The 13,114-nt window shown below is 43.4% G+C and overlaps 1 protein-coding gene across 1 annotated transcript in view; it reads left to right on the top strand.

Annotated features, from left to right (window-relative positions):
* cfap74 (cilia and flagella associated protein 74) overlaps nucleotides 1–13,114 on the top strand; it is a 77,226-nt gene that overhangs the window by 30,585 nt on the left and 33,527 nt on the right. Inside the window, exons 15-19 of the mRNA XM_079524302.1 lie at nucleotides 3,032–3,098; nucleotides 3,979–4,068; nucleotides 4,349–4,543; nucleotides 5,297–5,420; nucleotides 8,618–8,712. Coding sequence (XP_079380428.1) covers nucleotides 3,032–3,098; nucleotides 3,979–4,068; nucleotides 4,349–4,543; nucleotides 5,297–5,420; nucleotides 8,618–8,712 — 571 coding nt within the window. The remainder of the gene's footprint in view (nucleotides 1–3,031; nucleotides 3,099–3,978; nucleotides 4,069–4,348; nucleotides 4,544–5,296; nucleotides 5,421–8,617; nucleotides 8,713–13,114) is intronic.

Raw genomic sequence — 13,114 nt, 5'->3', positions numbered from 1 at the left:
TATTTTATTTCATAAATACACTGTAAAGGTGGTTGCACACCGGCCGCGTTTTTCGGAAAACTGATGGAGAAACGCCGCAAAAATTCGCATCCGATTCGCGCCCGGTGTGTGGAGACCTTAATTGTTTTCTGGGTTACACTAGAAATAGTTGTTGTTTTGGATGGTCAAATATCTATGGGGTCCATCAATGAGCGTTTGTCATACTCAAAGTATACTTGTAGAACACCAGTAAACGTATCCCTGCGTGAGGTTATTTCCTAGTCCGCAGTCCTAGTCTATTGACATGTGTTACAAAACACAATTGTCTAGGGGTACAAGGCAATGCAACATATGGAGGAGACACGGAAACCAAGGTCTAATGCAAGTATTTATAGACCCTGGATGATGTTTCCCCAGTGACTGTCTGGGGGTGAATGGGCTTAGTAGTGTGAGAGCCACGGCCGTTAGCTCCCTCACGTGACCGTCAGCCAATCGGGGAGGTTGATCAGGCCTCCACGGTCATGGCCAACAGGAGTACCCAGACACACAGCGGGTGACAATCACACTGTCTGAAGACCCATTAATATACTCTGCCATCCAACTGCATGGGAGGAGAGTTAGTCTAATACATGTTCATAACTGCTGCTTTGTATAGGTATATATATACATATTAGAAGACATCTAGAATAAATCCATATACACATATATATATACTATACCAATACTAACACCATATAAATATATATATATCATTAGCAATAATCATATATATATTTATAATCCAAAATAACACTCATAACTCATAACACTCATAATTAATCATAACACACACGACCATAGTCGTGACACATGCAACGTTTCTGGGAAAAGGGCACAACTTCACCCTTTAGCAAGGTGCACAAAATAATAAGTTTGGCACAAAAAACGATGGTCTTCTTCATTGGGGTTGTCAAAAGGCACATTTACTGTAAATAGACAGAACAAATTGGTCTGAAAATTGGACATCAGTACCTGATGAGAGGCATTGTTATTGGCCTAATCTATAAACAAATGAATGCAGATGTGGTGATTGGATTCATTAAAATGTATAGCAATAGCATTGATTAGTTAATAGTTACAGTACATGTTCTGTGATACACTCCTGTTTTCACCCCATGGACACCATCTATACAAAACATGTGGTTAGCATGTGATACAATTCTTAATTATTATTATTACTATTAATAGTAGAGAGTGAGGATTGGCAGTGGGAATTTCAGTCTCATCCATTGTAACTTCCATCAATGATTGCCAAACAGAAAACCCCGCAACCGTGCAACTTAATGGTTCTCAATGTGGGGTCCGGATTCCGGACTCCGGGGGGTAGCCAGCTACATGATTGTTTGCGAACGCATGCCTTAATTTTACTCTGTACAAATGGAACAAAATGGACCTGCAGCAGACCCGTAAGGGTCCATTTGGTTCCATTTGTACACAGTTAATCCATTGAGACCTGGAACGCATCCATGTCACGTTAGCGTTTAACCACATCAACCATTAACCCATTTTGGGGCGGGAACCCATTTTGGTGTTTTAAACATTGTTATAATTTAGCTATTGAAAAATAGCAGATCTACAAGCTCATAGCGCGCCACCGAGTGGCGCGCTATGAACTTGTAGGTCTGCTATTTTTGAAAAATCGTTCAAATGTGCCTCAAATCTTTCCGAAAATTGTCATGATTTAGAAAACTTTTTTTTTTAAATTTCGACGTCAGGCCTGAATGGGTTAAATTAACACGGAGGATGTGACATTCAGTTAAGAGGCATAATTATCAAACTGGTGCTCATTGACATTAAAACGCTTGAGAATCACTGCAGTGCATAGCTGTTTCCAAATGGTGCTCCTTGTTGTGTTTTGGTAGCTCATTATTATTTTACTGAATTCTGAGCAGCCTCCCTGCTTCCGCGGTTCCTTGTCTTCCTCACTATCGATCTGCTTCGACCTTCTTTGTCTGTTTGAAGCTGAACCCCTTCAAGGCTTCATCGGGGTCAGAGCTGGCATCGTCTGCCGGATACAAATGTTGCTTTGAACACGTTCACATTTATGATGGGTCTTTCTTAACTCTCTGAAAATTAACTTTTTGTTTCAGCTATAGAATATGATTATGAACATACAGTGTTTAAGATTTAACACATTTACTGCGGGATTAATCGATAAGAAAAACCCCTTCCCTGACGATGTTTTTCACTAACCTTTGAAGAATCACCTCCACACATCGTGAACATAGCTCCATTGCACGAACGTGCACCTTAAAATAGCGCGATCGATTGTCCTAATCGACAACAAGACAGAGAAACGCAGCCGCTCGGTCCGTGCCGCCATTGTCCATAGCATTGCATTGGAGACTCGATTACCCAGCAGCCCCAGAAGCGTCATCCAAACGTGTGGCGTGTCACCAAGTATCGGCGGAAAACCTTGTATGTCTTAAAAGTTATCCAAATCTGCCAATAAAACAAATAAAACATAACTCGGGAAACTTGTGGTCGGCAGGGAACGAGGTCTTTATCAATAATGTCGGGAAACTTGGGTTTTCGAACAAACAGGAAGGTAGGAGCGCACACCAGTAGTGGAGAGGTGCTGACCGCGGGAGATAAAACTGACTGAGAAAGGAGAGAGGCCGCACAGCTCGTAGTCACGATGCCAACACATTTTTATTTTTTCGGCAACAAAGAAGGCAACTTGTTGCCGAAACGTTGGAAAAATACAAATTTGTTGGCATCGTGACTACAAGCTGTGTGGCCTCTCTCTTTTCTCAGTCAGGGAAACTTGGGTTTAGCAGTAAAACTGTGAGACATCCACACTAAGCAGTATAACTGTAATGAGCCGTATAGCCCTCTGTTCTGGTGCAATTTGAGCGTCAGCTTGACCGTTCACCGGTCCTTTCCCCCAGAGTTTGTCCTGGAGAATCTCTCTTTGTTCCATGTTGCATACAGCACATGTGAATGTGTTGTAACTTGTGTGCGTAACGTGTGTGTGTGTAACTTTTCTCAACTTCTCTCCTTTGCATTTCAGCTTTGAGCCCCCTGGCTCTGTCCCGGCTGGAATGTCCTGTGACATGCACGCAGCTTTCCTGCCCACGGTTTGTCAAACCAACAATTTCTTTTTTAGACTATGCTGTTTACTGTAAGTCCTCCTGTAAGTCCTGTAAGTCCTCCTGGGTCTACACATTTTGGAAGAAATTGTGAACCACCACAGTGACCATTTTGCTCTTTTACCATAATTAACACAGTATTTTAGCCCCGCAAGCGGCTGTAAGTCGGTCGGCTTTTCAAATGCAACCTAAGTTTAGGAGAGTGGCACATGTGTGCTGACTGCTGACCTCATTTACATGGCAGGTATTAACAAACTGGGTTAAGCGCAGGAAACAGCATGCACTGTTCTTTTTTGCAGACACAACTTATTTGTGTCTTACATCAGTCACACTGGATCTACTTTCTTAGTAGATCCAGGCCAATATACAGTACCACCATGTCCATTATCTAAACAAATACCGCCATCATGCGATCCAAAACATTTTGATAGTAAATTCCAGGTGAGCGTAACACTTCAACCCCCATTTTGGGCGGGAACCCCTTTTGGTGTTAGCATTATGTTATGCTTTAGGTATTGAAAAATAGCAGATCTACAAGCTCATAGCGCGCCACCGAGTGGCGCGCTACGAGCTTGTAGGTCTGCTATTTTTGAAAGATCGAAGAACGACAGGCTTCTGGTCCAGACTGCAATTAAGAATGGATGTGTACTGGTGGATCAGCCAGGTACCACCATGTAATTAACATGCCCTCAGTTGGATTCCTGGCTCTGGGCCCACATGGCATCTGATTCCTTGTCCATTCCCTGGCTCTCCTGTCAGAAACATAGCTTTTTCAGAAAACTGTCAGGATGTAGAAGACATTTTTAGAATCTGATCTCAGGTCAAAATGGGTTAACTCTCCCACTGTTCCGTCATTTGATCCCCGCAGATCAACGAGGATCTGGAGGGAGAGGTCCGCTTTGCGTCGGCCACCGGCCCCTTCTCCGTGGCCATCAGGTGCACTACAAAGAAATGTGACGTGAGTATCGGTGCCGCTTCGATCAGGGGAGCGCAAGCAGAGAGGAATAACTTCAACTGAAGAGAGGCTGCCGGACTCGGGGCAGAATCTGTGAAGCTTTAATGCATAGCACAGAACTTCGTATTCGGGAACACTTTGACCCACTTCGATTGTGTTCCTGTGTGTGTGTGCTGCAGCATGCAGCACACACACACAGGAACCCATTTAGTTGAAACAGTGTTGTGCAGCATTCAATGCATAAATACTTTTCCTAAACTGCTACTATTTCCCCTTTCCCCAGCTGGAGATTGATAACCACCTCATAGACTTTGGGATGCACGTGGTCGGCCAGACTATTTCACGGACCATCACCTTGACCAACAGGGGAGCCCTGGGTACTCTTTTCAGCCTGGGCCCCTCTGCACGTCTCGGGGCCGATGGCAGCGGGGCAGAGGCTTCTCCGACCCAGTCGTCTATCAGCAGCACACAGCAGCAGGTCAGTGAGGCTGAGGCCCAGTCGTCTATCAGCAGCACACAGCAGCAGGTCAGTGAGGCTGAGGCCCAGTCGTCTATCAGCAGCACACAGCAGCAGGTCAGTGAGGCTGAGGCCCAGTCGTCTATCAGCAGCACACAGCAGCAGGTCAGTGAGGCTGAGGCCCAGTCGTCTATCAGCAGCACACAGCAGCAGGTCAGTGAGGCTGGCTGAGGCCCAGTCGTCTCTATCACACGTACTGGTTCCCAAGCACTGGGTCGGGAGTCTCGGGACCCATTTGTGGGTTGCGGGGACACATTTTTATGGGTCCGTTTATTTTTTTTCGTTTCCTATATTTTATTTATATTTATTTATATTTATTATTATTTTGAAACATATTCAAAAAAATATACCCCAAAAAGCAAAAAAGAAACGAAATGAAATGAAAAATCTACGAAATTCCATAAATTAGAAAACAAATATTTAAGAAGTTGTGAAAATAGCCGATCTACAAGCTCACAAGGCGGCGCGAAGCGACGCGGTGTGAGCTTGTAGATCGGCAAACATCTAACCACTGGTCTATCAGCACACAGCAGCAGGTCACTGAGCCAGTCTGTGCTTCTGAATTACGATGCCGAACAGGCTGTTCGGTGTAGGACCCGAGGGCAGGCATTAGAACAAAAATGAATATTTACACAACGCAACGTGTGATGAATGAACATTTGCCTTTTGTATCGGTGTATTTGAATGCCATAATGTGTTTGTTTTTGCTTACAGGAGACTTGTAGTCAAAACCTGTCACCTGAGAACCAGCAGAGCCCTTTGTCCAAAAGCACCGGAGAGCTGCATTCAAAACCAAACAGTCAGGAACTCTCCATGGCCTCACAGCAGGAGCAGTCGGGTAAAGCATGCACACGTGCACTCTCTCTCTTTCTCTCACACAAACGCACGCACGCACGCACGCACGCACGCACGCACGCACGGTCACTCACAGGGTCACTCACCTCTGCTGGTGTTAGTGGAGGCATTCTTGTTAATTGTATTGAGAAGCAGGTCTCAAAATCACACTTTTGGATTCTTCCTATGCCCATGGCGTTGTTGGTCATGTTACACTGACATTGGTGTACTATCGATTGTGGCGCTATACAGAACTTCTGTCAAGGGTATAAGATAACATGAATACTGTAACTTTCCAGACATTAAGTATGCACAAAGATGCATTTTTTTGTACATGGCTGCATCTGCTTTAATTGCTTGCATTTTAGATAAAGGTGTACTGTAAACAGTCTCCATGCAGTCGGAGTGAAATGAATTGCTATTCAGTTATTCCTATTCTGGTTGCTCGCTCGCATAACAGATCGACAATATTTGAACTTGTAGCATGCGTGGGCGGGTAACTACAACGCAAAGCTTATACCAAAGTTTCAGGCATTTTAACCAATTTTGGACTGATGTCGATTAAAAAAAAGGCTTCTAAATCCTAATAGTTCTCTGAAAAACCCATGTTTCTATGTCAGTGGTGCTCAACCTTTTTCATGTCAAGGACTCCCAGAATTATCTCTATTGGGCCACGGACCCCCATCTCAAAATATGTAGTTCCAGGGAGGGACCCCCCAGAAGCCAATATTTTAGTTAAAAATGTTCGCTCTGAAATATATATTCAAAGATTTGCGCCACATTTTCACGACTTTTCAAAAAATAGCAGACCTACAAGCTCGTAGCGCGCCACTCGGTGGCGCGCTATGAGCTTGTAGATCTGCTATTTTTCAATAGCTAAAGTAGAACATAATGCTTAAAACACCAACAGGGGTTCCCGCCCCAAAATGGGTTAATGCCTGAAAGCTGTGTGGCGTTTCACTCGACGACTTATTTCCAACAATTGAAAAGTGTGGAGATGGCATCCTGTTAATTAGACAGACTTCATCAGTCCACTCAGCACTTTCCACTGATGCCTAGATAAGTATGTTTGCCTCCGCTCTGTTGTTCTTGGGCCCTGTAGCAATGGCTGTCCTCCACTGTCTTTGTCTGTAGAGGCTTCATCGTTTACAACGTCACCGAAATTACATTAGTTGTGACTACTGTACTACTGTACAAGATAATGTTGGAATGAATAGCTCTGCTACACATACAGTATACAGTTAAATACCAAGCAAATCCCACTGTACTGGCTCCAAAGCTGATCTGACATGTGTAGTGGTCAAGAACCGACTAGGTAATTTTGTTCAACAAATACACTCCTTTGTGATCTAACACACAATGCAAACATTCAACTTCTTTTTGGTCACATCACAAGTTTACAAAAGTAAAGTGGGTGAAATATTTTTGTACAAGCTACACAAATTGAAATTACTATAAATAATACTCAGGGGCGGGGGGGACCTCAAAACAAAACCGTTTCAAATGTAACTGTGTAGTGTACTCAAAAAACGAAAGGCATACACTGACACGAAGCTAGACAGGAACACCCAAAAATGTCACATCCGGTTTTAGCCTGGGGTAAGAATTTTCTATGGCTGCCAATGCAACTTGGTCCAATCCTTAATCACACACGGACAAACATCTATGCCGATGCTATCTAACTTGCGGAGGTAGCGTGCCTTGTCCACGGATCTTTCAACGTATGGCATTGCAAATACGTTTGATAATCGCTACTCTGCTCAATATTGTTTTGAAAATGCCGCAAATTGCATTGCAGTGAACGAGAGCAAATCACAACTTCCCCCGGGGGTGGGCGGAGTCACAGCTTGACGTATGGTTCGTGTCAGTGTATAGTACCTCAGTCGCTTGTGCAAGTAAAGACATCACATACAGTACTGTAGCAGCAGATATCAAATATGAAATGCGTGGGGATGGTAGTATTCACAGTCATATATTATATATATAGCAGTGTAACGGGGGCGTATTAGACTGACACGGTGACGGGGCTCAGCGCCTGTTCAACAGCCTGACAGGCTGTCAGCCGTGGCTGTGTGGAAATTCAACCGCGGTCTGTTTTGTTCAGCATTTGATGCTTAGGTATCGCCTGCCTGACAGTATAGCAGCGTGAACAGATTGTGGCTGGGCTGGTGATTGTCGTTGATGATCCGCTTAGCCTTGGCTACACGCCGTTTGGCATTACATGTCCTCGAGGGAGGGAAGCTCACCTCCGACGATGTGCTGTGCCGTCTGCACCACCCTCTGTAGGGCGCTCTGTAGTTCCCAAAACAGGCGGCTTGTCAGGATGCTGTCGGCGGTGCTGCTCTCGGGAGCTCATGCTGAATTTCTTCAGCCGCCTGAGCAGTGGTGGAAAAAGTACTCGCATTTAAGTCAAAATGAGTTCAAAATTCACTTGAGTAAAAGTACAAAAATATCTGCATCAAAATATACCTAAAGTACCAAAAGTAAAAGTACTCGTTATGCAGAATGTCCCATTTCAAATGTATACAAATCTTTTGAAAATAGCAGATCTACAAGCTCACAACGCTTTGCATCGCATCGCATTGTACCGGTGTGCACTATGCAGTGATCCAGGCTTCTGGTCCAGACTGCAGTTAAGAATGGAGGTGTGCTGGTGGATCAGCCACCTGGTGATGGTGGTACCTCACCATGTAATTAACGTGCCCTCAGTTGGATTCCTGGCTCTGGGCCCACATGGCGTCTGATTCCTCGTCCATTCCCTGGCTCTCCTGTCAGGATAAAACCATGCTCTGTATACAGAATACATGTACTGTATGAACATGATGAATGTGTTCACAGGTGTCGTTGCCTAGTAAGTGTAACTGTAGTGTCCCTGTTCTGTGGTGAACATACGACGAAAATAGCACATGTGCGAGCTCACAATGCACCATGACGAGCCAATGTGAGCTTGTACATTGTCCCTATTTTCTGGTGTAGACCTGTCAACATAGTAGGCCTATAGGGTTTCACATTAAGTGGTTAATCAGAAGCAGAGCCTCTATTGAACTCAACATGTGTGTGTGTGTGTGTGTGTGTGTGTGTGTGTGTGTGTGTGTGTGTGTGTGTGTGTGTGTGTGTGTGTGTGTGTGTGTGTGTGTGTGTGTGTGTGTGTGTGTGTGTGTGTGTGCGGACGTGTGTGTGTGTGCGTGTGTGTGCACCCAGCCGCGACTGAGGCTGCGGATCCAGAAGCGCCTGCTGATGCTCCCACAGAGCAGATGGAACCTGTGTCAGACGCCAGTGACATCACCATAGGACAGGTACACAGAGGGAATCCATCAGCTTGTCAGCTTACCGCCCCGCTTGCTTTTATTTTTCTCTTGCAGCCTTCCTGTTAACCCATTTAGGCCTGACGTCGAAATAAAAAAATGTTCGCTCTGAAAGAATATATATTCAAAGCAAAGATCTGTGCCGCATTTTCAAGATTTTTCAAAAATAGCAGACCTACAAGCTCGTAGCGCGCCACTCGGTGGCGCGCTATGAGCTTGTAGATCTGCTATTTTTAAATAGCTAAAGTATAACAGAATGCTTGAAACACCAAAATGGGTTAATCTTCTTTTACTGACAAGTTGCTACTGTGTGCGTGTGCAGCAGTGTTGTTTTTGGCAGCAAATTTCTATTTTAGTTTAGTCATTGTCTTTGGAATTAAACTTAATTTAGTTTTTGTCATATTTTAGTCACCTGGGAATGTTTTAGTGTTAGTCTAGTTTTAGTCGACTAAATTCTTATGGTATTTTTGTCTCAATCTACAATTGATTTAGTCGACTAAAATGTATTTTGGCAGGCCTTGATGCCATCGTAATGGCTGATTTAACATTAACACTGATTTAACACTATTTTCAGCATGCAACCGAGTGTAAAATGACTTATACTGGATCTCTTGTCCACTAGTCCTTCCTAACATTTTAGTCTAGTTTTTATTGACGAAATTGTCAATATATTTAGTCATAGTTTTAGTCATCATGGCTTAGTTTTCATTTAGTTTCCATTTTGTTTTCGTCAGTGAAAAAAGGTAGTCGAGGTACATTTTTCGTCATAGTATTAGTCGACAAAATCAACACTGGTGTGCAGTTTGTGAACTATAAGTCGCACAAATCACAATCTGGATGGCATCGTCCCTGCGTTGCTTTGAGGACATGCCAACCGGTGTGGTGATGGTCTTACACATCGTCCAATGTTGATTTCGTCGACTAAACTAATATGTAATATGTTACTTATTACATATTACTCCTTTAAAAAAGTAATACTATTATACAGTATTACTAAGTTATTACTGGAATCAAGAGTAATATATTATATTTCATATTACTTTTACTTGTTACTGGGTAAAGTAATACTAACTAGAAAGGTCGCAATTTAAAAAAATTGCAAAGTGTGGTTGCCGCAGTGGCTTACATATGCCCCTCCTACTGATATTGTCAGCCAATTACAATGTCGCGTCACCCCTGCGATCATGCGTAAGTAATTCGGAGGGGATTTATCCCCCAAAAATCATGTTTTTGCGACAAACGGTTACATTTCTCGCATTTGCGGCGCCCCCTATGGATGAAAATGGAATTGCTTTTGTACTTGGTTGATTGAACCACCCGCGACATGTGATTCAAATTTTGGATGGATTGGACATTCCGATTTATGGCATTTTTTGTGATATAGGCCCCTCCTACTAACTTCGGACGACGATTTCGGCCGAACGATACGCACTACCAAAGTTCTGCCGATGGTGTTTTAATCGTAAAGGTCCAGAGATCATGTGTACCAATTTTTGTGAGATTTGGACAACATCTGTAGGAGGAGGAGCAAAAAGTGTGTTTTGGAGAAAATTCAAAATGGCGGAAAATCTATCATGACGCAAATGGGCGTGGCCTATATGAGGAGATGCGTCATGACCCAAGGAAATTATTTGATTTTACGACTTACGGTTCAAGAGTTATAAGCCAAAATGTAAAGTGGGCTGTTATAGCGCCACCATGAGGCCGACCGATAACATTATAAGTTGATTAATTTTAGTAATTATTATGAACCTACCCTCCAAGTTTTGTAACTATAGTGCTTACAGTCTCCGAGGAAAAAATACTTGAATGTGATTTTTCGCATTTTCCCATTCATGTCAATGGGGAAATTTAATTCACTAATAAATTAATATCAATTAAACTATACAACATTTCTGTTAAAAAAAATACAAGCTCATCCTTCCCGATGCAGCCGGTCAATTTGAGATATGGTGCGTACAGTCAAAACGGTGGGAGGAGTAGTGCGACAAAAGACTAGACTAATCCAATGGAATAATAATAAGTATAAAGTGTTCCAATTACAATAGTCTGGTTGCCCTTTAGGGCAACCACACTAATAATATTACAGTGATATAGTACTAGTAACTTATTACTGCCCAACACTGAGTATATTAGCCTATACTTAACGGAAAGGTACAGCATTGTCACATTTAGAGTAACACACAGGTTCGTATTTGTCTACAGATGGTTACTGTAAATACAATGCAACATGTATCAATACATGTTGCATTGTATTTACAGTAGACAGTGTATGTTGCATTGTTGTACCTCCACAGTGAAATCCATTTGTAACTGAGTGTACACATTTTGTACCCGCATCAGAGTTAAATGAACACTGAGGATTTGACTCGGTACGGAGAGGTAACAATGTGTGAGGATTTGACTCGGTACGGAGAGGTAACAATGTGGGCCTAAACGTCCCAATTTCCATATCAGAGAAACCAATGGCATTTAGCGACAAACATTAGTGCCATGTCGTCTAGCCCATCTAGACCTGAGGACGCATCTGTGTCGGCTTAGCTTTTAACCGCTTTTTTAATTTTTTTATGTTTTTTTGCGGCTTTCGCCTTTATTTTATATTTTTTATAGAGGGACAGACAGTAGGCTGACAGGAAATGGGGGAGAGAGATGGGGGAGTGACATGCAGTAAAGGCCCACTGGCAGACTCGGACTACCGGCCAAGGTGCCTGGACCGCTGAGCCACGGCCCAGGCCCATTAATTTATACTTTAGCTGTTGAAAAATAGCAGATCTATACAAGCTCATAGCTGCTATTTTTGAAAAATCGTGAAATTGTGGCACAAATCTTTGAATATATATTTATTCACAGCACGTTTTTAACTCATATCTTTGCTTCTGAGGGGTCCCTCGAATAACATTATGTTCAGATGGGGGTCCACGGCCAAATACATATAATATTTAGGGTCCTAGACATGAAATAGTTTGAGAACCACTGACATAGAAACAGTTTTTTTCAGAAAACTGTCGTGATTTAGAAGACATTTGTAGAATGTGGTCTCAGGTCTTAATGGACTAGAATGTGCTGTTCTCTTTCTGCAGCACACACACACACACTCGCATACCAGTTCTGCTCTGGTTTGATCACTTATGTCATGTCTGCCCGGCGGCCCGTATGAGGTTCTGGAGACGTTCTGGGCTCATTACGCCTCTGTGGAGGGTAATGGTGCGTTGCCTCTCCCTCTGTGATCCGCGCGTGTGTGTGTGTGTGTGTGTGTGTGCGTGTGTGCGAGCGTGCGTGTGCGTGTGTGCACGTGACTGCGTGCATGCTGGCGCACTTATGGCTCCTATGCTGAATTTGTTATTTTGACTGATTCTTTCACATGGTGTATATGAAGGCTGGCCTGTTGAACGCTGGATTACCAGACGAGTCTTAATGGCCCTGAAATGTGGAGTGTGTTATGTTGATCGTTGGTATTTTCCACTTCATTCCTGTGCAGCGCGGGAGATATACAACTATCGCTTGCATGTTGCCTTAGCGTCATGTCTTTCGCTGGCCTGGTGTCACATCCCAAAACGTTTGACATAAATCAAAAACAGTCAGGAAATAATGGAAACAGTGGAAACTTAACGCATTCTCACTCCCAATTTCATCATGTTTCGAAGCTTGATCAGGTACAGTTGACGATGACGGATCATAATTGATCCTCACCCCAATCGGATGCTGCTGAGTTGGCAGAAGCAGGCTTCGCACAGAGTGAGGCTTTCACCTTGCCCGGGTGCACCTCATGGGGCTTTCACCTCACTTGGGTGCACCTTGCGCACCTCAAGCCCGCTTTGATGGTGTGCCTGCTTCCTTCTTTTCAAAGTGTTTTAATTGTCTTTTTAACTTGTTTTAAATTAATTCCATCTTTAGTCACGTGACAGCACAGACTACCCTGACCACCAGGGCTAACAAACCATCGCTGAATGGTTAGTGAGCCCGAGCCAGAGCCCCTGGTGTCCCAGGTACGATTCCAGGCCAGGCCAGCAATGTGTCGATATGTGTCCCTGAGCCTGAGAAAGACTCTTAACCCCTGATTACTCCCCAAGCGCCGTAGAATGTCTGCTCCTAGTTGTTATAGGATAAAGACGATATACACATATACAGTGACAAAAAACACCCTAGGGAGTGGGGACTATTCTATTTTACCCTGCCTGCACATTGAGCAATTATGCAAAGGTAGTACCCAGTACAATAAAAATGTCTGTCCAAAGGTCCATTATATGACGAGTTGGGATTGAGAATGTGTTGCAAATGCAGCTTACAAGCTTCCAATATGAAACTGATATTTTAATTAGTTTATTAGTAGTAAATATATTTAAAAAATATTTGAATTTACACTCAACTGTTTCACTGTTGCTGTGTTTCATTG

This window comes from Electrona antarctica (assembly GCF_951216825.1).
Source record: "Electrona antarctica genome assembly, chromosome: 2".
In the NCBI taxonomy this organism is placed as follows: domain Eukaryota; kingdom Metazoa; phylum Chordata; class Actinopteri; order Myctophiformes; family Myctophidae; genus Electrona; species Electrona antarctica.
The sequence above is the reverse complement of the archived record's forward strand: the minus strand, read 5'-3'. Positions and strand labels throughout refer to the sequence as shown.